General features: G+C 47.8%; 1 protein-coding gene across 1 annotated transcript in view; it reads right to left on the bottom strand.

Annotated features, from left to right (window-relative positions):
* LOC148108093 (dual oxidase 1-like) overlaps positions 1-25691 on the bottom strand; it is a 48395-nt gene that overhangs the window by 20762 nt on the left and 1942 nt on the right. Inside the window, 17 exon segments of the mRNA XM_087853883.1 lie at positions 150-287; positions 896-1014; positions 1225-1407; positions 2783-2939; positions 3193-3395; positions 4633-4657; positions 4660-4728; positions 4862-4922; positions 5353-5519; positions 5646-5844; positions 5982-6088; positions 6091-6168; positions 7442-7606; positions 7796-7831; positions 7834-7878; positions 8220-8230; positions 13755-13805. Of these exon segments, the coding sequence (XP_087710009.1) occupies positions 150-287; positions 896-1014; positions 1225-1407; positions 2783-2939; positions 3193-3395; positions 4633-4657; positions 4660-4728; positions 4862-4922; positions 5353-5519; positions 5646-5844; positions 5982-6088; positions 6091-6168; positions 7442-7606; positions 7796-7831; positions 7834-7878; positions 8220-8230; positions 13755-13805 (1814 nt within the window).

Below are 25691 nucleotides of genomic sequence, written 5' to 3'. Positions count from 1 at the left end.
CTGCTCATGTCCCCTCCTGCTTTGATGTGTTCCGTCATGTGCCCAAAGAAACAGTACTGTACATGGTCAGCTGTCATAGATGAAACCACCCCACTGCCACCCCTTAGATTACGCATTTCACCCAACACCACCCTGTGCATCACTTTTACCAAGGGGGAAGCAGCAGAGAGTCCCGATGGTGACCCCAGAGCCAAATCCACTGCCTTCGAAATAGTCCCACATGATGGAGGGAGCACAGGCTGGCAGGCCCTTGGTGCTGAGCTGTCTGGGCTGCGGGCAGGGGTCTCCTGGGGAAGTAGAGGAAGCTAGAGTCCTGGGGAGTGCTGGGCCAGAATCACTGAGGAGGTTAGGGTGGCAGAAAGGGTAGGGTGGGGGGCCTCTGGGTAGCAGATGGGTGAGAGCTGCTTACCCCTGTCATTATACCAGGAATGTGGTGTTTGCCTAGTGGGGTAACAAGTGGGGTCAGAAACGAACCTCACCTCTCTCTCCCTCACACGCACATATGTACACGCACACACACACACACACACACACACACACACACACACAGCCCTTCCCTCGTCACTGCTGTGGAATGAGGATATCCTCACTGCACTGGGCCTTCCCGATATCCCACCCACCCCAGGCTCAGCCCGGCCGATGGGAGCCTTCCTCCCTAGGTCTCTCTGAGTCTCAGTCTTGCCCTCACTTGGGTACCTCCTGGGGTTGTGCGGAAGGGGACCTACACAGCCACATGCGGCCACCGTGGTGCCCGGAACCAAAGTTCCCAAGGGCAGAACCATGGCTCACTGACTCTTTGGAGTCTACTGCCGAGCCGCCCCTGAACCAGGCCCATGGCTGAGGCGGGATGAGACACCCGACTCCAGGCCCCTCCAAGCACCCCCTGGCCACTCACCCGAATGCCAGAAGAAGACACTGGGCTGCAGGGCACTGGGGTTCAAGTTGGTGAGAGCCACTAGGACATCCCGTAGGGAAGTGTTTCTGATCTCTGCGATTTCTTCCTCAGAGAACAGCCTGCAGGAGGGAGAGGCGGGGAGCTGCTGCATTGGGAGAGAGATGCCTGTTCTGGCCCGAGGACCCAGATGAGGAAAGAGACCCAGAGGGGCTGAGGAAGTGGGGAGGCCAGCTGGGACTCAAGGGCCCGTGGGGCTGCTGACATTACACGCAGAGGGCCTGGGGCCCAGGCCAAGGTAAGTCTGAGGAAGGGACCCAGGCAGGCCTTACCCATTGCTGGTGTTCTCAAACCAGTAGCAGTCGCCGTCCCGCAGCCTCACAAACTGGTTGAGGACAATAGCGCTAAAGAGGGGCCCGGGGTCCCCATGGCTCTCCAGGAGCCCCCCAGGGAGCAGCTCCAGCCGGGACAGGTCCCGGTTGTACAGGGCAGCTGTGGACTCCAGCACTTGGGGCCAAGAAGGGACAAGAGTGAGTGCAAGGACCCGGCACCCGCCCTGGGGCAAGGGTAGTTCGCAGGGATCAGCCCCAGAGAGGATAATAATAAATGACAGTGACGATCCCTCACTTATTATGCCCCTGGCACCGCTCTGAGTGCTTTACACAAGTTAACTCATTTATGGGAACTCGCTCACAGATTCAGCTGCCTCTTGTAGAAAGTTGGAATAAAACAGGCAGCCAGTTCCCTATGTGGCTTGTTCTCAAAAAGATATGAAAGTTGAGGGTCAAAATCACTACAAAAATTGGAAAGGTTGAATGATGTGTAGAAAAGGTTTCTGTTCTTTTTTTTTTTTTTTAAGATTTTATTTATTCATTTGACAGAGATAGAGACAGCCAGCGAGAGAGGGAACACAGCAGGGGAGTGGGAGAGGAAGAAGCAGGCTCCCAGCGGAGGAGCCCGATGTGGGGCTCGATCCCAGGACTCTGGGATCACGCCCTGAGCCGAAGGCAGACACTCAACGACTGAGCCACCCAGGCGCCCCGAAAAGGTTTCTATTCTTGAGAGCTAAAAAAGTTTGTATAAATTAAATCCCTGCATACACATTGCCTTTTGGAGACAGACTTCAACCTTCTATGAGCAGCATTTTCTACCTGACCTTGACTTTAGTTCTTTTCTCTGCAATGTAAACAAACATTTGCTCAGCTTAAATTCCAGCGAGGCCCAGGGGAGCTAAAGACTTGCTACTTTTGGTTCGCCTGGTGATTCCTACCTTTATATTGACTGTATAAAGTTTATACGCCCCACGTGCATATTGCCTCTTCATCGGCCTTTCACTTCTCCACTTTCCAACAATCTTATAAAACAGTAAGGACGAAAGCAGTAAAACCAGCGTGCAATTGTAGAAACGCCACTATGCCAAGATGGTAAGGCCACCAAAACTGCTCTGTTGGCTGGCAGGCAATGCCACGTGGCCCAGGCGACAGCTCAGGGAGTAACAGTTGACTCCCCAAAGGCAGCCCGAGTGTCAGTGTATAAAAAAGTACAGCTTGTTCCTGGGTTGAGGACCTTCCACACCTGCTCAGATGGCTGTTGGGAAGAGTAAACGAGGTAATGCTTATTAAGTGCCTGGCGTGCAAGACATGCTCAACAAACATTTGCTGGATCTGCAGAGTCACAAGGTCTACTGCCAAATCCTGCTGGTCTGGTAACTTCCATCCTCGTAGATGATATTGGGAAGAACCACGTGGGCGAGTCCCATCCCTCTCACCAGGGACTTGTCTCTAGTGTTTGTACCTCACTGCCTTCCTTCCATGTCTTGGGCCAATGTGCCTTGGCCCTCCCACCCTGCCCTCTGCGTCCCAACCCCTCCTTACGGTGTGGTTGCTCTGGGAGAGTGCAGGGTTGATGTCCTGCCATCTGGTAATGGGAGGCAGACCCAGTGCTTCCCTGGCCTTGGTATAAGAGGGCAGGCCCAGATCCCGACCCCTCTGCACACAGCCAGCCGGGTGGTCTGTACGGGAAAACTTCAGGGGTCCTGGCCAGAAATCTGGGGATGAAATAGCAGAGAATCTGAGGGAGCACCGGGCCACCACAGCTCCACTAGCCCAGGACCCAGTCTCCAACCAGCCCCAGGGGGGCCAGAATCACACAGAGGGAACCATGGTCAACAGGTGTCTGAGCAGTGAGAGAGTGCAGGCTCCCAGCCCCGGTCACTCCTCCTGGCCTGACACTGGAGCGCCAGCAGAATCCCCACCCAGGTGACAGCAGTGCCCAGCCTGCAGGGACAGCCTCAGCGTCACCTAGCACATCCTCCACCATGACATGGTCCTCTCGCTCAGCGATCTGGGAGGCCATGCCCAGCAGCAGCGCGTCCACATCTTCAGCTCTTCGTAGATTTGGATGCTTTGGGAATGGGGAGAGAAGACGGGGTTGGAGGTTGAGCAGACAGGCTCTCCCCACACCACAGTCCATGCCCTGGAACCACCCAGTGCTGATGTTCCCTCTGAAACCAGCAGGCCATTCCTCCTCCATAGGTTGATTCCCCACTCGGAGTGAATGATGTCCCCCTCCGAAGTTCCTGCTGCTGAGAGCAGGTCTCCACAACACACAAGGGATCTAAAACTTTACTTCTATTTTAGGAGACTTGACAGCATGATTGACAAAGGCACCAGAACATCTAGGTCTGGGTCCTTGTTCTGTTAGTGAACAGCTGTGTGACCATGGGCAACTCACAGGACCTCTCTGAAGAGAGGTGTATATATATATATATATATACACACACATATATATACACACACATATATATACACATATATATAACATATATATACATATATATACACACATATATACATATATAACATATATATATAACATATATATGTAAGTTAAAACATTTTTAAAGGATTTTTCATTGTTCTTTTGAAATTACTTATCTGTGGATAAGTCCATTGCTATGATTTCTTGGCTATTATTAGGCATATCCAAAAATTGTTTCAGAGTAAGAAAATCTAACCTATGAATTGTTTTTTTGTAAATATTTTATTTATTTATTTGACAGAGAGAGTGTGAGTATGAGCGAGGGGACGGGGCAGAGGGAGAGGGACAGGGAGAAGCAGACTCCCTGCTAAGCAGAGAGCCTGATGCGGGCTCAATCCTAGAACCTTGGGATCATGACCTGAGCCCAAGGCAGCTGCTTACCTGCCTGAGCCACCCAGGCGCCCCTAACCTATGAATTGTTTTTAAATTATAATGCAATTGTAAAAAATAAACTGACATGTTTTGTTCCATATACATTTAATTAAAAATTTTTTTTTTAGTTTAAAATTCCCTTTTTATTATTTTGGAGTCAAAATGTTTCTTCAGCTCTCACACTTCTTTTATTATAATTCCCCGCAAGACCCGGCTCCTCTGCTTATAGCTAAAAATGCCCCCAGTGCAGTGTCAAGACCTAAGGTTCAGACCAGCGGGCTTCGTGACTCATCCTCAGCCTCGATTAGCCTGTGTTTAACTGGGGAGTTAATATATACACCAGCTGTGGGAAAGTGGACATAAAGTGCTTAAAAATCACAATGATGTCTTTTTAAACAATTGTTCTTCCCCCTCCAAATTCACTGTTCCCTGGGGAAATTAGCACACTTCAGACTGATAATCCTTTCCTGAGGGCTCCTGAGGACAGATTTTTCTCAAATGACATCCCCACTCCTGCCAATACACAAACCTTTGCACTTTGCCCTCACCTCATGTAGCCGCCAGGAGGCACCTGGTAGAGAAGAATTGCTCAGAAGCGGCCAGGAACTCTGGGGAGATGCTGGGGTCCAGGAAAGGGCTGTGTCCTGGGGGAAGGGGAGAAGAGGGAGGATAGTAACACTTAGCCCTTAAACCACCCAGCCTCCTCCCCCCCCACCCCTTCTCCCTGCCCCAAAAAACTCCTGCTAGCTCTCCCATTCTCCTTCCCCATCCTCTCACCTGCATACTTGGGGGGTGTTTTCTGCAGGAAGCTGGGCAGCCACTCATACAGAACGATGTTCTGAGGGTCAAGAGAGGGCAAAAGGGAGGCAAGGGCTGGAGCAGCCACGCTGGGAGGGGTCTGAGCCCAAGGAAGGCTTAGGTGGGAGATGAGGGCCAGGCAGGGGCAGTCACGAGGGGGGCAACTGCAACAGGACAGGTGCGGAGGCCTGTGCCCCACTAGGAACATGGGATGGGAGTGGGCTAATGACTAATAACCACAGCCCAGTCTCGTGTATAATAGCCCTTCGCCTGCTCCTCATCTTCGGAGTCCATTCCTAGCCGCTAGCTCCAGTTCTGGGGAGCAGTGTCCTCCTGGAAAAGGGCGTTTCCGGGGGCTGCTTGTGCGACGATGGAGGGCTCTGCGGGGCAGCGGAGTCTCCCCGCGCAGCAGCCTGGGGGAGGGGGGAGGAAGGAGGGGAGGGAGGACGGAGAGAGGCCGAGTGACGGACCTGGTAGGTGGCGGTGACCCTCTCGCGCGCCTGCTGGAACAGCTCCTCGTCCCCCCATTGCGGGTGCTCGCGGGCCAGCCGCTGCGCGCACAGGTTGTGGTAGCGGCCCCACAGCAGGCCCGGCGCCTGCAGGAAGGGGTCGCGGTTCCCTCGCTCCGCCGCGAAGGCTGGACGCGACGCGGGGCCGCAGGGGAGGAGCTGGGCGGCGGCGCGACCGCGGGCAGCGCAACTTTGCCGTCCGCAGCCCGCCCCGCGCCCCGGCCGCCGCAGCCCGCCCCGCGCCGCCGCCCCGCCGTTCAGCCCCCGGGGCCGCGCTGTTCGGTGGCGGGGTGGCCGCCGTGCCCATGAGCGGGGGGCTTTGTGCGTCGCGGGGAAGGCGGGGTCGGGCCCCGACGCCAGCTGCCCGCGGGAGAAGCTCCGCAGCGCGTCGCTCCACGAGGGCGAGGAGCCATAGATGGCGCTGCCGTCCAGCCGGCCCGTCACCTCGTTGGTCTGCGGGGGCACCAGGAGGGTGAGCCGGGGTGAGCCCGGGGTCGGGTAGCGGAGGCGGCTGTCGGTGGGCGAGGGGGTGGGAGTCTCTCCCCGCCCGGCCCGGCCCAGAACCCGGGACCCCGCCCGTCTCGTCTCACCAGGTCCCGGGGATTACTGGGGCTCTGTCCGGTCTCGGGGTCCCAGCGGCTCCTCTGGAAGGGGAGGACCACGTTCCCGCGCCGGTCAGGGTCGAACACCGGGTCCCGGGCGGGATGTGGATGTTGAGAAACTCGGCTGGGCAGCCCGGGGTCTCCACGCTCACCAGGTCCGAGAGCACGTGGTAGCCTGTCCACAACGGGGGAGGGCGTGCAAGGACCAGCTAAGGACCACTCTCCCTTCAGCATCAGGTATCTAGACTCCCCCACTCCCTTTGAAGCTTCAAAAGATGACTCAGCCACTTTTGGCAAGTCCAAGTCTTGACCTCCTCCACCTTTCCCAGTGCTTTGTTACACCCTGGTCCAAACTGCTTTCGTTGCTGGTTTGGTCCTCTCCTTGGTAACTGGGAGGTGCCGGGTGAGTGTGCCTGGGCAGTCAGGCTGGGAACACCTGCTCCAACATGCAGCTGGGAGCAGCCTGCCCAGAGAACCTGCCAGTCTCACTGCAACACCGGACACTGGGAATCAAATGTAGGCACCTTGGGTGGCCAGCAGGAGCGCAACATTCCTGTTGGGAGCCAACAACCCACAGTCACTGGGGTCAGACCACCCACCCTAGCACCCCCATTTTGACACCCTGGCCTCCAGCCCTCTTGTCAAAATCAGAACCCTGGCCTGAGACTGTCCCAGGAGTCACAGGGACCATGAGTGAGAACAGGGTCCACCAAGAGCCCCTGCCAGATTACTGTCAGGCTCCAGCCTCTACCTGTAGTCCCATCGGCAGCTCAGTGTGGGGCAAATTTATGCCTCCCCCACTCAGACTTTCTCCCTCTACTTTTCCTTCTCCAGAAAAAGAAATACAAGACATAGCTTTCTTGACTTAAGAAAAATCCTTTTAGGCCCCAGACATCTTGTGATTTATGACTACTCGCTCAAAGCACATTCTTGAGTTATCTTTGCAGGATTTAAACTTCTTTGAATATTCAGATATCAGATCGATTAAAGGCAGACAATTGATGCCAACCCTTGCTGGCCCTTGTGACTTCCATCAATTAAGACCTGGACTCTTGTCATTCTATGATGACTTTAGCCTAAATTCTAGGCTGAATTCTCCATTGTACAAGTGCCTTCTTGAATCCATACAGACCCTTAGCTTAAAACTTCCCCAGTTTTGTTATTCGGGAACAGACTGCTTTGGGAAATATCCTCCATGTTTTCCCTTACTTGTTCCAAGTAAAACTCTCTAATCTTGGCTTTCTTGTGTCTTTTGGCTAAATACCCACCAAGAGGCAAATCCAGTTTTGGGTAAGAATACCCCATCCCATTGCCTGCCCCTTCATCTCTCACCCACATCTCTAAGACCCACCATCACTTCTCTCCCTCACTTCCTGACTCCCCCCTCAGACATAGAGGTGTCCAGCTGACCCTACTGGCCTCCCTCCCCCAGAGGTTGAGGCCCTCACCAAAGAAGACTCCCAGCACTGTTCGTTTTCTCAGGGAGGCCTGCCCTGCAGGGCCCCTCATGGCAGTGTTGCTAAGGTCTCTGGGGTTGGGCAGGTGGGGTTCTCCCAAGGGCTGGTACACACCATCTGCATAGCTGGCTGGAACCAGGCGCTGGAGCCGAGAGCCTGGGGTAGGAGGGGTAGGAACAAAGATAAATCCTCAGTGGGGCTCCCTTACCTCCCCTTTCCCAGGCTTCCCTCCATACCACAGATCCTAAAACCTTAAGAATGCATGAGCCTCCGCTGGTACCTGCCAGCCCTTGCCCCTTCGGGTAACCCTGCCCCTAGGCCTGTTTCCACTTGGCCCTCACCTACCTTTGCTGCCCCATCTGTGCTCCATGAGGTTTTGTGCCACCCATCAAATCGCTGCACCTCCCGGGAAATGGGGTTCTGAGTTCCTGTGTGAGAACAGAGGGAAGGGGCAGCTGGGCAAGTGCAGGCATGAGAGGACAGGCAAGCCTGCAGGATATGCATCTTGGTAGCCTGGCAAGGGGAGCAGCAGAAGGTGGAAACCCAGCACAGTGTGGAAGGTAGGCGGCAGGGGGAGAGAACCAAGGACAAAGTGATATCCAAACTCGAGCTCATTCTTCTAGCTGCTCAGTGGGGGGAACATGGCAGGGAGCCCTGAAGCAGTGGAGACAGGGGCAGTGTGTGCTGACAAATAACCTCAGAGAACAAGACAAAGCTGGAGAACAGTGGCGATGTGGAAGGGCATGCAGGAGCCTTCTAGTGCCCTCACCCCTCAGCTCCCTAGGGACAAGGCAGGACAGAAACCAGTCCCAGCCCTAAGATATACGGAGCAAGAGCCAGCCACTGCCCCAAAGCCAACCACTCTTCCACTCAGGAAAGGAGAGGTCATTCTGTGACCACTCCCTGGGTACGGGCAGTGTGGAGAGGGGCTTGGCCCTCTCCTGCTGAGCAGAGCCCCCCCCCCCCAGGCAAGTGTGTGGGCCCTGGGGCTGTGGTTCTGCCGCCTGTTGCTATTCTGGTCTCTTTTCCAGTTTCTGGGGGTGGGATCAGGGACTTCCTGGTCATGGGAGAACCTTGCCTCCTCCTCCTTTGAGGAATCATGTTCCTCATGTAATTCCTCTTATTGACCCTATTATACTTTCCAAAAACTAGGATCTGGGAGGGAGCACTCAGTTGTTGAGGGAAGAACTCAGGCAGTGAGGGAAGAGGGAAACGTTCAGAATCAGAGATGGAATGGAGGTCCTTCTGGTCAGTAGATCAGGTGACCAGTCAGATTCCATCTTCCAACTTACTCAAAAGTGCCCTGTGCCACGTGCTATTTCAGATCCTTAGCCTGAGGCAGGTTAACCCCTAAAGGCAGAGCCTGAGGGAAGGATTTGAGCCACGTGGCTAACTGGGAGGTGGCCCAGGATGTGCTGGAGGAAGTGGGGAAGTAAGGCAGGGGCATCAATATGGGACTTGTCACGGAGTGAGTTACTGCTGAGGGAAACTGGGGCTCACTCCTGTTGGTGGCCTCTCGAAGACTATATGGGCACACCTCAGAATTGCCTATTGAGCAGGGAGGAAGCCAGGGAATCTATCCACCAACTGGCTGAATGTTGCACTAGGGGCAGTGTCTTCCAGCCCTCAGGTGGAGAAGGAAGGAGAGGCAAGCAGGTACTGGAGGTAGGAAACTGTCAGGGTACGTAGAAACTGCCCGCCAGCTGCGGGTGAGCACAAGGTGGGCTGAGAGGATGTGGCACATGATATCTTCTTCAGGGGCCCCACTAAGAGTTCCCACCCAACATTTGCTGTTCTTGGTTGGCCACAGTGTTCAGCTTCCTCTCTTCTCTTGCCACCTAGAAGTCCCCTAGGGTCAGGAACTGTTTCCACTCATAGCTGTATCCTCCATACCTAGCATGATGTGTGCGTCAAATCAGTGTCCAGTTAGGATTTACCAAATGAACAGATACCGCCATATTTGTTTCAGCTTCTCCACGGATTCTTTACTCCAACTGTTCTCCAAAGAGTGCCCTGCCCGTAAGATGGCAGTTTCCCTGCTGCCACTGACGGAGGCCAGGGCTGGCAAGGAATCCATTCCATGTCCCCACATTAACCATTTTTAACCCTCGCTCTGAATGCTGAGGCAGGAGGCCTCTGTGGCTGAACCGAGTCATTGCTCTGCTTCCTGCAAACTCCTGGCAGGAAGCAACCCTTTACTTTATGTGCCTTGGTAGGGTAAGGAGGGATCCTCACTTACACACCACACGACAGCTCTCATGCTGGCCATCATACAAGTCTTAGAGCTGGTTGGCTCTCTCTGGGTTTCCAAAGATGAGCAGACTCACTGCTGCCCAGATGTCTGGCTGGTGCCTGGTCCTCAGGTAGGTTCATTCACCAGCTTTGTAGTGATGTAGAAAGAAGGCTCTTCTGTCAGCTTAGGATAAACTTAATCCTCTAAGCAGCGACTGAGCAAAAATTTCCATACAGGCAGGGTTTAGGGGCGGCCACCTGGTTCAAAGGGGGATCAGGGGACTTTTATAGAGCCACCTTAATACAGCAAGAACCTCAATATCACGTGGGTGGTTTGTTAATTTGGGGTGGCTTAATGGAGGGGTCGGTAGATTACAGGAAGCTAAAGGACGCCATCACTTGCCCCCCTATTCCTTATGAACAAGATACACTATGATAGAATTGGGTGAATGTGATGGGTGAGGGGCAGAGCAAAGCCAGAGAAGGAGACCTGGATGTTTAGCCACCAAAAATTCATCTGACCTCTGCTAGTTTTGTTTTTAATAATGTGAGTGTTTTTGTAGGCAAACTGGGTTATATCTCTGTCAGAAAGAACAACCATCACTCTCGAGCTTGGATGAGTATCTTCTGTTTTGAGTCTTACAGTTTTTGATAAATCCCCTGGAGCAGTCCCTGCCATCCAGATCCTGACCTCCTCAGCTTCTGGCACTGGAGAGCTGCCTCCATCTGTCTAGCTGTGAAACCCTGTTTACCACATCATTAACTGATCAGCAGAGATTGCGGAATTTGTAAATCTCAGTGTTTCCCTGAATGAAAACAGACATTGTGCCAGAAATTCATTGTCAAAGAGGAACATCTAAAATTGGTAATTAGCAACTAAAAAAGAGGCCAGAGTGCCCATCTTAAACCAAGACTCTTCCTCACAGGATGGATGCGACTGGGTGAAGTAGTGAACAGAATTCTTTTCTATTAATAATATTTTTTATTATATTATGTTAGTCACCATACGGTACATACCTCGTTTTTGATGTAAAGTTCCACGATTCATCACTTGCGTATAACACCAGTGCACCATGCAATATGTGCCCTCCTTACTACCCATCACCAGCCTATCCCATTCCCCCAGCCTGCTCCCCTCTGAAGCCCTCAGTTTGCTTCCCAGAGTCCATAGTCTCTCGTGGTTCATTTCCCCTTCTGTTTACCCCCCTTCATTCTTCCCTTCCTTCTCCTACCAATCTTCCTCTTTCTTATGTTCCATAGATGAGTGAAACCATATGATAATTGTCTTTCTCTGCTTGACTTATTTCACTTAGCATTATCTCCTCCAGTCCCATCCATGTTGCTGCAAATGTTGGGTAATAAATCGATCTTTCTGATGGCTGAGTAATATTCCATTGTATATATGGACCACCTCTTCTTAATCCAGTCATCTGTTGAAGGGCATCTCGGCTCCTTCCACAATTTAGCTATCGTGGACAATGCTGCTATGAACATTGGGGTCCATATGGCCCTTCTCTTCACTCCGTCTGTATCTTTGGGGTAAATACGCAGTAGTGCAATTGCTGGATCAAAGGGTAGCTCAATTTGTAACTTTTTAAGGGACCTCCACACTGTTTTCCAAAGTGCCTGTATCAACTTGCATTGCCACCAACAGTGTAAGAGGGATCCCCTTTCTCCACATCCTCTCCAACATTTCTTGCTTCCTGCCTTGTCAGTTTTTGCCATTCTGACCTGCGTAAGGTGGTATCTCAATGTGGTTTTGATTTGAATTTCCCTGATGGCTAATGATGTTGAACATTTTTTCATGTGTCTGTTAGCCATTTGTATGTCCTCATTGGAAAAGTGTCTGTTCATATCTTCTGCCCATTTTTTGATTTGATTATTCGTTTCCCGTGTATTGAGTTTGAGCAGTTCTTTGTAGATCTTGGATACTAGTCTTTGATCTGGAGTGTCATTTGCAAATACCTTCTCCCATTGCGTGAGCTGCCTCTTAGGTTTTTTTTTTTTTTATTTTTGTTTTTGACTGTTTCCTTGGCTGTGCAGAAGCTTTTTATCTTGAAAAAAATATTATTAATTAAAAAAAAAGAAAAGTAAAGATGAAGAACGTAGGTTCTAAGGAGAGCAGTATGTAATCTGTAGAGAGCTCTTATGGCCAAAATGATTCAGAAGAGCCTTTAATTTAGATGTGAAGGTTTATATTTAAATGTTGCTTGTGATTCTGAAAAAAGAATATGGTATGGAAAAGTATGGATTAACATGTGATTTTGTTGTTTACTGAAAACGAAAACTTTTTGCTGAGAAGTTATTATTCAATAAATATTTAATCTGTGTTTTATCTTACAAAAAAAAAGAATTCTTTTCTACTTCTATATGTGCACTTGGAAGTGGAATCATGTCCTTTCACAAGAAACCTAGGTTTTAAAACACAAAAGATGTTATGTCTTTGTGGGATTGGAAACATGTAAGTCTTCCTATGGTGAGGGGCTGAGTCAGTGGCAGATATGAGGTGTCCTGTGGGTTGATTTATTTTTTGCTAACCTCTAAACAGCCAACACAGAGATGCCTTTTTTCACACAGATCAGTCCCCGAAAGTCCTCAACAGTGTTTTGTGACCTGAAAACTGGCCGTTTCTTTTTTTTTTTTTAAGATTTTTAAAAAATTTATTTGTTTGACAGACACAGCCAGCGAGAGAGAGAACACAAGCAGGGGGAGTGGGAGAGGAAGAAGCAGGCTCATAGCGGAGGAGCCTGATGTGGGGCTTGATCCCATAACGCCGGGATCACGCCCTGAGCCGAAGGCAGACGCCCAACCGCTGTGCCACCCAGGCTCCCCATGAAAACTGGCCGTTTCTAATATTGCGCCAGTCTTTGAATTTCAGTGTTGATGACTACGAACTACATCATACCAGTTACGTGTCCCTTTTTGAAAGAAAATCATCGTAGCTCAAACATAAACCTTACAATTTCAGATATCCTCAGAGTGGGTAACCAAGGCAGGAAACCATGCCATGTATAGAACAATTCCGACTTCAAATACTCCATCCCTTTGTCTCCATAAATCACTGAAACATCTCAGAAATCCCAACATTCCAAATCCAGATAGTAAACCTTAAAATAAGCCTGTAAACATTAGAATAACTGTATTCAAATGTCACATCAGATCAACAATGGAGCCTATGACTTATTGTAAATCATGTGTGCATTAGCCCGTCCTCTTTATTTATTACTGCTGTGTTTACTTCATGTATCTGGGCTTTGTTTTTTGAGTCATAAAGCTCATCAACATCTCACTGCTCTAAATACCTGTTCAATTGTGACTACGAATTGCATATGAGTTGGTGCCGATGTGCTAAGCATGACAGAATTTCCGAGTCTGTTTGTATATAGTTTAAATTGAAGAAGGTTTCAATATGATTTAATTATAAGGCATTATATTAGTGTCAAAATGAGTGCAAAGGACAGAAGAGAAAGTGTTCTAGGGTAGCTTTATGGAAGAAATACATTTGTGTTAAAGAAGAAATGACACCGAGCTTGATAGATAACACTGCTACTCACATGGCAGTTGACTTGGCTCTTCATATTCTACCTAAAGACATTCAGTGAACAGTCAGCCCTGTTACCTCAAGAGCTGCAGGGATGGCATTTCTTAAAGCAGTGCCATCCAGCTGCCTCAGTTTCCCAGGTGACAATGAGTGGTTGGAGTGTATTTGTCCACGTTCCGTTCTGTGCACATCCACACAGCATCGCCTCTGCTCTCCCCTCTCCACTTGCTCCCCACACCCCCTGCCATTTCATCTCCTTGACCCAATCCCCTCTCCTCTCTCCTCAGAATCCTCCAACAACTTCCCATTGCCGAAGAAAATGATTTGCGCTCCTTAGGCTGGTGAGCTTGAAACTGCTACCCAACATCCATTCTTCATTCATGTCTTAGGACACTGATTTTATTCCAGGAAGAAATGCCCCGTTAGAAAAGAGCACTTACCAGCCACCCTTGCAGCCAGGGGTGGTCTCAGAGCTGTATGTGGAATCCCTGGGGCTTCCTTAAGAAAACTCTCGTAGGGGAGCTAACTCACCTGAAGAGGCATGGCCTATCATCCTTTTGCTTCTCCTTCTCAGGATCAGACCTAGAACATGGACAAGATGGTGGGGGCGCCTACTGCCAACAGATAGCCTCAAGGGTGGAGAATCAGAAAAGTAGATGGAGCCTGGGTTCCCGAAGCTGTCATACCAGTTCTAGAGAGCCGACCTCCTGACTTCTTATCCATGAGAGAGTTACCACCTAATATACTGAAGCTACAGAATTTGGATCTCTGTCACAGTGGCTGACCCAATTGCTAATGGATACGGTTGGCATTGAAGGGTCTCCATACTTGGCTCCCATCTTCCCTTCCAGCTTTTGTGTCACTTATTTCTCAGTCCTGCCTCAAGATAATACCAAACAGACAATTATCTTGGACTCCTGCCCAGATTTGCCAGCTTGCCACTTCCGGTGACTTTCTACTTCCTCCCAGATGGTCTACAATCAAGCCTGATTGCTCCTTCCACCCAGCCTTTTACAACGATTTAGGGCAGGATCTCTGACAGCAGACTCTCTGGTTCTACCTCTTACTATTATCCTTGAGGTCTTCTTGAGCAACTTATGGGGCAATGGAAGTGTCAGACTCTTTACAAGGAAAGAAATCATACTAATTAGGAGAGTAGACAGTGGTCTGAACTCAGAAACCCAGACAAGGGTTGATAAACCCATTTCCATGAGGTCCTGGAACTATGCTTGAAAAAAATTTTAGGAGACCTACTCCATTTCTCTGCTTGAGTTCCCTTTCCACAAAGTGGAGACTGATGGTTTATTAAGATTTGGAAATGATAGGAGAAACAAAGGGCACTTTTTAAGGTTCAAAAATGTTTGTTTCAGCCCAACAGCATACGTGGTTATGAATGCCTTAAAAACCACCCAGGGACTGGTAAGAGAACCTAAACTCGAGTGTTTTCATGGAAGTTAGCCTGTAATTTTCCTGTTAACATGGATAGTTTATTCACTCAGCCTGTGCTGAAATAGTCACGCCCACCTCTGTGTATGTTGCCAGGATCCGGCTTATTGCACTTTTAAGTCCCCAGGCTTGTTTTCTCCATTTGTTCTAATACGAGAACAGATAAACAAGGGGGCAGTGATACGTTTTTCATTTGGTGGATTTTAAAAAGCTTTCTAATGATCTTCAGAGTATATGCACCAGGAATCAGGACAGGTGGACAGGCCCTGTTCAGGGCTGGGAGGTGGGGTCTGGCCTCAGCTCCCTCTGGGCACCTGGCGGGTCACGCCCTTGCTCCATTCCTGGACACGGTGATGGAGCGCTTAGCTGCGTGGGCTTGTCAGCTTCCTTCCGGGCACGTGGACCTTTATTTTAAAGATGTGATACTTTGAAGATATTATCTCGGTCACCAGGAAGAGAAAGCTCTTTCACAAACAATGTGATGATTGGAGCGACTCCTCCCAGAGCCCCTGGTCAAGAAGTCAGGCTGTAGCTGCTAACCGTAGTCTGTCTGAGCTCCCACCTGCTAAGGAAACCCCTTCTCAAAGAGACAAAAGCTGCTTTAAAGGAAAATGAGTCTATGGGTGAATCAGCACGCTAGGTGAATGGCTACAGCCTCTATTTCCTACAAAAAATGAAGGAAAAATAGGAATTCAGTTGGATAATTCATAGGTGAAGGAGATTAAGAGGTCGCTTGTGATGAGCGCTGAATAATGTAAACTGTTGATATTGTACCCCTGAAACTAATATGACACTACATGGTAACTACGCTTGAATAAGAATTATTTTTTAAGATTTCATTTATTTATTTGTCAGAGAGAGAGCGCGCGAGCACAAGCAGGGGGAGTGGCATGCAGAGGGAGAAGCAGGCTCCCCTCTGAGCGAGGAGCCCGGTGCGAGACTCGATCCCAGGACTCCGGGATCAAGCCCTGAGCCAAAGGCAGACGCTTAACCAATGGAGCCACCCAGGCATCCTGAATTTTTTTTTCTTAAAGTGCCTCACTAATACAATGATGAGGTTAGATTTTAAAATTGGATGAAAACACGAGGCAAACTTTTAGTGATGTCGCTTGAAGTTGTGGCCGATTTGTCATTTTGCTCTTATTCTTCATAATCTCTACCGGCCGATTGACAAAACCTCTTTATTCACAACAGGATTCAGTCTCTCTCTACCTCTCTTTCTCTTTGTTTTTATCCCTCTTTTTAATCTGTTAGGTCCTAATTTAGGGCTTTAGGTGTAAGTTTATAAATCTTTGGGAACAATCTCGGTCATTGAAGTTCGTGCCACGTTCAGAAGCACCATTAGCCTATTTAACAGGCGGGAAGCTTGAACGTCAGGTTTGCTGAGCCGCCGTAGGTCAGAAATCAAGTCCGTGTTGGAGATTTCAAGTGCACTGACTGTTTTCATTGAGCCGAGTTTTTTATCGTGGATCCTCTGAGAACAGGTGGCCATTTGTGAATTCAAAGGTGTTTACTAATTTGTCTGCTTGCTTTTCTCTCCCTCATAAGTAACGATATAAATACGTAGTCACACTCGTGAAAATCAAGCACTCACGTGCTTTACTTAATCACATGGAAGCCCTTTCTCCATTAAAAGCAAACGATCTACCGTCTGTGTTTGTCTCGTCTGCTTCCTAACACCCAAATGAGGTAACAGGTTCATAGCGCAAAAAAATTAAATAAATTTACCCATAAAATTAAAGAGACCTAGAAAGTTAGCGACGGGTAGTTGAGAGATTTCAACACATTTCTTGAAAATGGCAAACACAGGAAATGTGTGGACCCACAGAGAGAAAGAAGCCGCTGCCCACTTTACCCTAAGAGATTGCTGCTGGGACATGGGGGCTGGACTGGTTGTCGGGATTCCAGAGGCTTCGGTCTGTGAACCGGCGGGTCTGGTGGAGGTGGGGAGTAAGGAATGGAGCCAGACACAGTGGAAGTGAGGAATGTTTACACAACTGCTCCTGAGAGTCCCTATCTCCCATGTGCGAATCCCCCTCGAAATCTGGGGACCCTTCTCTGAAAAATCTGCAGGTACTGGGAGGGGTGTGTTCTCATGAGTGGTTGTCGGTGCTTTTCAAATACAACCTCCGATTCTGGACTCTGCAGAGTGTGCAACTTGCCAGTTGGCCTAAACCTACTCAGTTGTGTCATTAGGTCCTGACACCCCAATTAGAATAATGCACAGTGGGCTTCGCTGTAAGGGACTGCACCAGACTCCGCTAACACTGCTTCAGGTCCTCTGGGCCTCGACTGTTTCTTGGTCCAGCCACTGCTTCAGTGGCCACTTGACAGGCTCCAACTGCCTTTTTGCAGATGCAATTCAGTAACGTCTGTGGAGCCAGTCCTTACTGGCTTGGGAGGATTAAAACAGCCGTTATTTAAAAATTAAGTTATATAAACTTACAACTAAATAAATTATATAAGAAACAAAGGCAGTGAATATTCAAAACTCATTACTTTTTACCTATTTCGCTACATTTTACTATTATTTATACTCTGGAGTATATTCTATTGTATCTGTATGATGCCTATTGTACCCGTTATGGTGAACATACCATACAAGACACCGTTTTTCCGCAGCTATATTGAAATCAGCCGTGGGGAGAATTCACACCATGGAAATGGAGAGCCAGTCGTCCAACATTTAGGACCACCGCACTGGTGCCATCAGCCAGCACATGCCTCACACCTGCCCAGCACACCTTTTACTTCTGCCCTGGGGCTTAATGAGCGGACTGAGTTGGGACACTAGGAGACCATGCTTGGAGCCCGCCACGTGCCACCTGAAAGTGCTGGGACATGAGCACCTTGTGGAGTTACTGCTCTTTGGCAAACGGGAGATGGGAGCTGGTGGACAAACCTTTGCCCCCGTCTTCCCCCGGACAGCCTGTCTTACTTCCACCCCATCTGAGAACATAGTCCTGTTGTTAGGACTGAGCAACCAGCGTACTCAGTGGCAGCCGGCATCATCCTGTCTCCTAGTACCAGCTCCCCCTCCTTAACCCCATTTCCTTATTCCTCTGCTCTGGGATTGAACTCTCTGGTAAAAATGGCATGTTGCCTCTGGCTCTGCCTTCTAGGGAGGTCAAGGTAAGGTGAGTCCTAATAAGGAAAGTCATGGGGGGGGGGTACTGGGAAGACAGGGGATGGTGCTAGATCCAAGGCCAGAAGCAGCAGGGCTGTCATAACCCCCAGTTGAAGAGACGAGGGCAGGGAGCAGTCAGCAAAAGCTGGAGGGTGAGTCATTTTGAAAAGATCTGAGACCTTCTGCTGATGAGCACAGACAACCCGAAACAACATGCGGGGAGGAAGACAGGAAAGTAAACGCACAGACCACACTCTGTTCTCTCTGTCTCGTCTCTTACCAGCGTGCCTCGTTGACCAAACACAGCTGGGAGGGCAGAGATCAGGAGGGATCGGGACAGGGTGGCAGGAAGGGCAAATGGAAAGTGTTCCTCACAATATCCTGGAGCAACATCTGTCTATGAGCAGTCACAGCACTCAGGTGCACTTTCCACCCAGGAGAGCGTCTGGACGTAATACTGACCAGCTGTCTCGACAGCAAACAGCAAATCAGCTGTGTGTGTGTGTGTGTGTGTGTGTGTGTGCGCGCGCACGTGTGTGTGTGTGTGTGTGTGTGTGTGTGTGTGTGAGAGAGAGAGAGAGAGAGAGAGAGAAACCAAAACAAAGAAAAAACTGATTCTGAAAGAAACAAAGACAGGAACTTGAGAACAAACTTATTATACATCTATGTAATAGGAACAGGTGTTATGAGTAAAAGGAACAATCAGATAAACACGAAAGAGTTTTTAGAAATTAAACAATGATTATGGAAGTAAAAATTTCAATAGATGAAGTAGAAGATAAATGGAGAAAAATTTTCCAGATCCTAGGGCAAAGCCTTAGAAAATATGAGTCCATAGATAAGAGTCACAGAAGTTTCATCCAAAATAGTAACCCAGGAACAGAGAAAAAAAAAATGAAGAACATATCAGCCATAGCAACATTTTTTCTAGATACATCTCCTATGGCAATAGAAACAAAAGCAAAGAAGGGGGGGATAAACAGAAGGGGGAATGAACCATGACAGTCTGTGGACTCTGGGAAAGAAACTGAGGGCTTGGGGGTGGGGGGATGGGATAGACCGGTGATGGGTAGTAAGGAGGGCACGTATTGCATGGTGCACTGGGTGTTATACGCAACTAATGAATCATCGAGCCTTACATCGGAAACCGGGGATGTACTGTATGATGACTAACATAATATAATAAAAAATATTATTAAAAAAATAAAAAATAAACTGTTGGGACTACAGCAAAATAAAAAGCTTTTGCACAGTGTGGGAACCACCAACAAAACAAAGAACCTACTGAATGAGAGAAGATATTTTCAAGTGATATATCTGCTAATAGGCTAATCTGGCCAAAATATATGAAGAACTTCTACAACTCAACACCAAACAAACAAACAAACAAACAAACCACTAATCCAATGGAAAAAAAACAGGCAGACGCCCTGAATCGATGTTTTTCCAAAGACATACACCCAGATGCCCAACAGACACACGAGAAGATGTTCAACATCACTGATCAGCAGAGAAACGCAAATGAAAATCACAGTGAGACATCGTGTTACACCCGTCAGAATGTCTGAAATAAAAAAGACAAGAAATAAAAAGTGCTGGTAAAGATATGGAGATAATCGAATCCTCGTGCACCGTTGGTGGGAATGTACATCGGTGCAGCCACTGTGGAAAACAGTATGGAGTTTCCTCAAAAAAATTAAAAATAGAATTCCCAAAGGACCCAGTAATTCCACTAGTAGGTATTTACCCAGAGAACACAAAAATACTAACTTGAAAAGACATATACACCCTGTGTTTACTGCAACATTATTTACAATAGCCAAGATTCGGAAGCAGCCTGTGTCCGTCAATAGATGAACGGATAAGGAAGATGTCACACACACACACACACACACACACACACACACAAATATTACACTACCATAAAAAGGATGAGGTTGTACAGTTTGAGACAACATGGCTGGACCTAGAGGGTATTACGCTAAGTGAGTAAGTCAGACTGAGTATGACAAATGCCGTATGATCTCACTCATACGGGGACTCTAAAACAACAAATGAATAAACAAACAAAAAACAAAACCAGACCTACAAACACAGAGAACAAACTGATAATTGCCAGAGGGGAAGGGTTTGGGAGGTTGGGCAAAATGGGTGAAGGACATAGAGGCTACAGTGATGGCATGACCAAGTCACAGGAATAAAAGACACAGCATACAGATATCATCAATGATACTGTCATACTGATGTATGGTGACAGATGGCAGCCACACTGTGGTGAACTTAGCACCATGTATAATCTTGTTGAATCACTACAGTGTACACCTGAAACTAATGTGACATTGTGTGTCACCTATACTCAATTTTTTAAAATATGTTCAGTTAGCCACCACATGTGACATCATTAGTTTTTGATGTAGTGTTCAATGATTCATTAGTTATGTATAACACCCGGTGCTCATCACAACCCATGCCCTCCTTAATACCCACCACCCGGTTGCCCCATCCCCCCCACCCCCTCCCTTCTGTAACCCACAGTTTGTTTCCCGGAGTCCCTAGTCTCTTATGGTTTTATACTCAATTTTTTAAATAAAAAGAACATACTGAAAACAGATAGATACATAGATAGAGAGATAAAATATGAAAATGTTCCAGGGTTAAAGATCCAAATCTTCAAAAGGACTAGACCTTTGTACCCCTTTATTGACCAGTCACTGGACATGGGCTGCCTTCAGGGAGGGGGTGGGTGTAACCTTGAGTAAAGTGGCTCCCTTCAGCCAAGGCAACGCCTGGAGAGGGATTGAGCCGTTAGCCATCAGCAATCAAGACCTCTGGCAGCAGGGAAAGAGACTCAAGTCCAGTTGCTGAAATAGACATTCATCCCATCTGGGAACAAGCTTGTCCAGGATTCTGCTTTGGGCATCCCCTGGGAAAACAGAAGGGGAAGGGCAGTGAGATCAGCTATAATCCCCATAACTGCTGCTGGTCTGGAGGCTGGAGCTGATTCTCCCTCTATTTTATACCCTCACCTCTCGTCACCTCTGGCACCTCTGCTGGACTGAGATTGTTTCTCTGGTATATACCGCATACAGCTCTGGAGGCTGGGAGTCTGAGATCAGGGTGCTGGCATGGTTGGGGGGGGCATCTTCAGGGTCTCTGACTTCTGTTGTATCCTCAGGTGGTGGAAAGGGCAAGGGAACTCACTCAGGCCTCTTTTGTAAGAACTGTAATCCCATTCATAAGGACTCTGCCCTAATCACCTCCCAAAGGCCCCACCTCCTAACTGAGGGTTAGGTTTCAACATATGGGTGTGGAGGGGGGGACGACACATTCAGGCTAAAGCAACCTCTATGCCAGTGGCTCTCACAGGGGGATGATTTTGCCAGCAGGGGATATTTGTGGATGTCTGGAAACATTTGGATCACAGCGCGAGAGGGAGGGGCGATACTAGGGCATCCGGCAGGTGGAGGCAAGGGATACTGCTGAACATCCCACAATGCACAGGACGGCCCCACACAACAAAGAACGACCTGGCTCGAATGAGCATGCTCCATGAGCATGTCGGCAGTGCCAAAGCTGAGCAGCTCTGCTCTATGTGATAGAACACAGGGCTTCGTTAGCACAGGATATTTGGGCCAAAACTGCAACTGGGGTAGTAGACCAGAGAAGGGAGCAAGACTAAACCAGTAAAATGTCAAGAAAATCCCACCGAGGGCCACTTTGGCTCAGCCCTGGTGAAGGGCACACTTGGAGTTGACCAGGCAGGGTGGCCAGCCCCCGTCTCCACCCCTGGACCACCCCACCCCAACCCCAGTGAGTCACAGGTCAGGGCTGCCCCCAGGGGCAGTAAATCCCCAGGCGTTTGTGTTTTCTGTCTGCAGGCAAAGTGAGTTCCCACAGTTTGGGAACAGCCCTGCCGAAGAGGCTCAGGAGGCGGCTGTGGAAGGTGAAGCCAGCCCAAGAGCAGGTGCGCCAGAAAATGCAAAGGGCCCGAGGACGCGTGGGTGGAGCTCTGACAACACCGGATCCAGACTGAAACCCAGATCGACAACGATTGAGGCGGAGAAGGCAAATCGAAAGTAGAACCAATCATCTTTCAAGTTTGTATAACTGTTTATTTAAAAGTAACTCTGACATTTTTTTCTCAAAAACATCCAGGCGTGGGGGGTGGGGCAGGTAGGGAAAGGTTGGTAAAAGGGTACGAACTTTCAGCTATAAGATAAACAAGGTCTGAGGAGCCAATGTAACATATGGTGACTACAGTGGATCACGTTGTATTATTTAATTGAAAATTGCTAAGGGAGCAGAACATAAATGTTCTAAACTCCCCCCCAAAAAAGATAAATATGGGAATTGATGGATGTAATTAGATGGTGGCAACCCTTGTAGGATGTATGCATCTATCAAATCACCACGAGGCACATTTTAAGTATCTTAGAAATTTCTTTGTTAATTATACTTAAGTAAAAGTGAAAACAATCAGGGTAGTATTAGTGCTTCAGCTTCTCCCGAGCTCCCCTGTCTGCCACACTGAGGCTTCAGCAACCCTGCCTGGGATAGTAGAGGGGTCTTGCAGACACAAAGAAGGATCAGAGTCTTCCCAGCCGCGTCATATCTATAGAGAGCAAATAAACCAAAGGGGTGGGAAGCCACTTGCTTCAGCAGGCAAATTCAATGTATTTCCCAGATCTACAGTAATGAACTTTGCCTCAATAGGGCCTTCGGGTTGTGAAAAAGAAAGTCCATCAGTGACTTCCTCAAGCACTGAAGGGTTTAGTTAAGGTGAATCAGAAGTTATCCTCAAAATGCTTTTCCCCTAAGTCGTACTGCAGAAGCTTGCTTACAGACTTATTTTCTTCCTCTCAATATTTTTTTCCTTGCATCGCTAGAGAGAAGCTTCCAGAAAGAAATTTTAGAACTCTTGTTTCTTTGCTTCTTGTAGGGGTGGGAAATGGATCAAAGATGTCTCCCCATTGCAAATCGCGGCTCAGATTTGGCTTTTCCACGATGAATTTGATCATTGCTGATAGTGGGACCAGATAACTCTGATCCAAATACTGTCCCCCCTGAAATCCAAGTTATCTGTCCGGGTGGTTTATGTGAGCTTAGCCAGAAATTGTCAAATCTCCACGAAGTACTATGTAAGCACCTGTGGTATAACTCGATTTACTTTCTCTTTTATTTTTCCTTGTTTTTGTATTTGTTGATTTGCTTTTTGTGTTTTTAGAACAGTTTTAGATATACAGAAAAATTGCAAAGGTAGTAAAAATATAGCCCCCTGCCCACAGATTCCCCTATTATCTAACGTCTTCCACTAGAATTGAACATTTGCTACAATTAATGAACTAATGTTGACATTCTTATTAAACAGTTTATAGTTTATTCAGATTTCCTTGATTTTTAACCTAATATCCCTTTTCTGTCCCAAGATCCCATCCAGGAGACCACATTACACTTGATCATTATGTCTTCTTGGGCTCCTCTTGACTGTGACGGTTTTTCAGACTTCCTTTGTTTTTGATGACTTCGGTAGTTATTTTTTAATTTAGTGTTGTTAGTTACCCTACAGTGCAATATTGGTTTCTGGAGTAGATTTCAGTGATTTTTCACTTACATACAACACCCAGTGCTTATCATGACAAATGCCCTCTTTAATACCCATCACCCGTCTAGCCCATCCACCCCCCACCCCCCTCCATCAACTGTCAGTTTGATCTCATCATTAAGAGTCACTTATGGCTTGTTTCCCTCTCTCCTTTTTTCCTTTAGCCCCTTCCCATATGTTCATCTGTTTTCTTAAATTCCACGGAGATCATACGTATTTGTTTTCCTCTGACTGACTTATTTCACTTAGCGTAATATACTCTAGCTCTAGCCATGCCATTGTGAATGGCAAGATTTCATTTTTCTGATGGCTGAGTAGTATTCCATTGTGTATATATACACCACCTCTTCTTTATCCGTTCACCAGTCGATGGACATTTGGTCTCTCTCCATGGTTTGGCTATTGTTAATAATGCAGCTATAAATATCGGGGAGCACGTACCCCTTTGAATCTGTATTTTTGTATCCTTTGTGTTAATACCTAGTAGTGCAATTGCTGGATCATAGGGTAGTTCTATATTTAACTTTTTGAGGAACATCCAAAGTGTTCTCCAGAGTTGCTGTATCAGTTTGCATTCCCACTAACAGGGCAAGAGTGTTCCCCTTTCTTTGCATCTTCGCCAACACCTGTTGTCTCCTGTGTTGTTAATTTTAGCCATTCTGACAGTGGGAGGTGGTATCTCATCACGGTTTTGATTTGTGTTTCCCTGAGGCTGAGTGATGTTGAGCATCTTTTCATGTGTCTCTTAGCCATCTGGACGTCTTCTTTGGAAAAGTGTCTATCCGTGTCTTCTGTTTTGAGAAGCTACTGGCCAGCTATATTGCAGGATGTCCCTCTATGAAGATTTGTCTGCTGTTTTTCTCACCATTAAAATGGGATGATGGGTTTTCAGGAGGAAGCTCACGGAGCCATCTTCCTCACTTCAGAGCAAGGGCACACACTATCGACATGAATATGACTGCTGATTTTGCCTTTGAGCACCCGGCTAAGGTAGTGTTGGTCAGGTTTCTCCACTGTAAAGCTCCTCTTTTATTTCCCCTTTCCACACAGTGCTCTTTGGAAGGAGGTCACTGTGTGCAGCCCAGCCTTAAGGAGTAGGGAGTTGTGCTCCACCATGTTGAGCCTGGACTACCCACATAACCTACTTGAAATTCTGCCTGGGACTTTTGTCTCTTCTGCCCCATTAATTATTCATCATTTACTTGTATGGGCTCATACTCAGTATGGGCTCATAGATATTTATTTTTTATTTTACTCCTGCTTTATTTAATACCATTTTATTTATTTTCTTGCTCACATTGTTCTAGCTTTGGCCATTGAGATCTCTTTCAGCTGGCTACTGTGGTCTTTTGACATACCCCCATCAGCGTGTGTGTTATACTTTTTAGTGCTTTTTTATTTTATAGCACTATAAGTCTCCAGGCTCATCTGGTATATTTCCCACCCTAGTTGTAAAATAAGCGACTTCTCCAAGGAGCCCTGATTCCTTTCATTGGATGGTGGTATTAGAAACCAAGATCTGGGCACTAGGCGTGTTCATTGCCATGAGGGTGTCATTGCTTCTAGGCTGTCTCAAGGTGACAGAGCAAAGAAATACATGTATAAACACACATATCTATCTGTAACCATGTGTACTTACATTGAGTTAAACATGAGTTCTTACTGATATCTCTAACTCCAACCCATTACCACGTGGCTCATTCCAGCTTCCTCCCCTTGCTCAAATGCAAATTCCCACTCCAACAATGAGAAACTGGCTCCCATCATCACCATCCATCAGAGTAATTGTTCTGTTCCATATACAGGTATAACAGGATCAAACTCGTTAACTCTTCCCCTATGAGAAATAAGTTGATCAAATAGAGCACAAGGTTTGGTGCGGCTCCTTTTGCCTTTAGGAGCATAGACTCCGTGCATTTCCAAAGTTACTTGGGGCAACACCTTCCCCTCGATCCACCTCCCTGACTCTCTTCAGTGAAGTTATTTCATATTTGCAATACAGTTAGATTCTCTTATTGTAGTTTGCATCTTCCCCCTGGGATTCTGCCTAATTTGCTTCAGATTGGTAAATTTGAAGTGGTTTTTCTCTCCCCTTCAGAGTGCATCAAACAGAAACCATAAACAGCAAAATCATTTTCACTGGTAATCCAGCGACATAAAAAAGTTGCCATCAACTCTGAATACTTAGAAGGTGTAAAGCAGGCCACGTGTTAAGGAGAGTGACAAATTGTTTAACTCCTATGTAACTATATATTCAATTTTCCTCTAAATCACAAAATGATAAAAGTGGTCC

This window comes from Ursus americanus, chromosome 22 (assembly GCF_024610735.1).
Source record: "Ursus americanus isolate L20-20 chromosome 22, mUrsAme1.1.p, whole genome shotgun sequence".
Taxonomy (NCBI): Eukaryota; Metazoa; Chordata; class Mammalia; order Carnivora; family Ursidae; genus Ursus; species Ursus americanus.
Note: the sequence above shows the minus strand (reverse complement) of the source record. Positions and strands in the feature narration are given on the sequence as shown.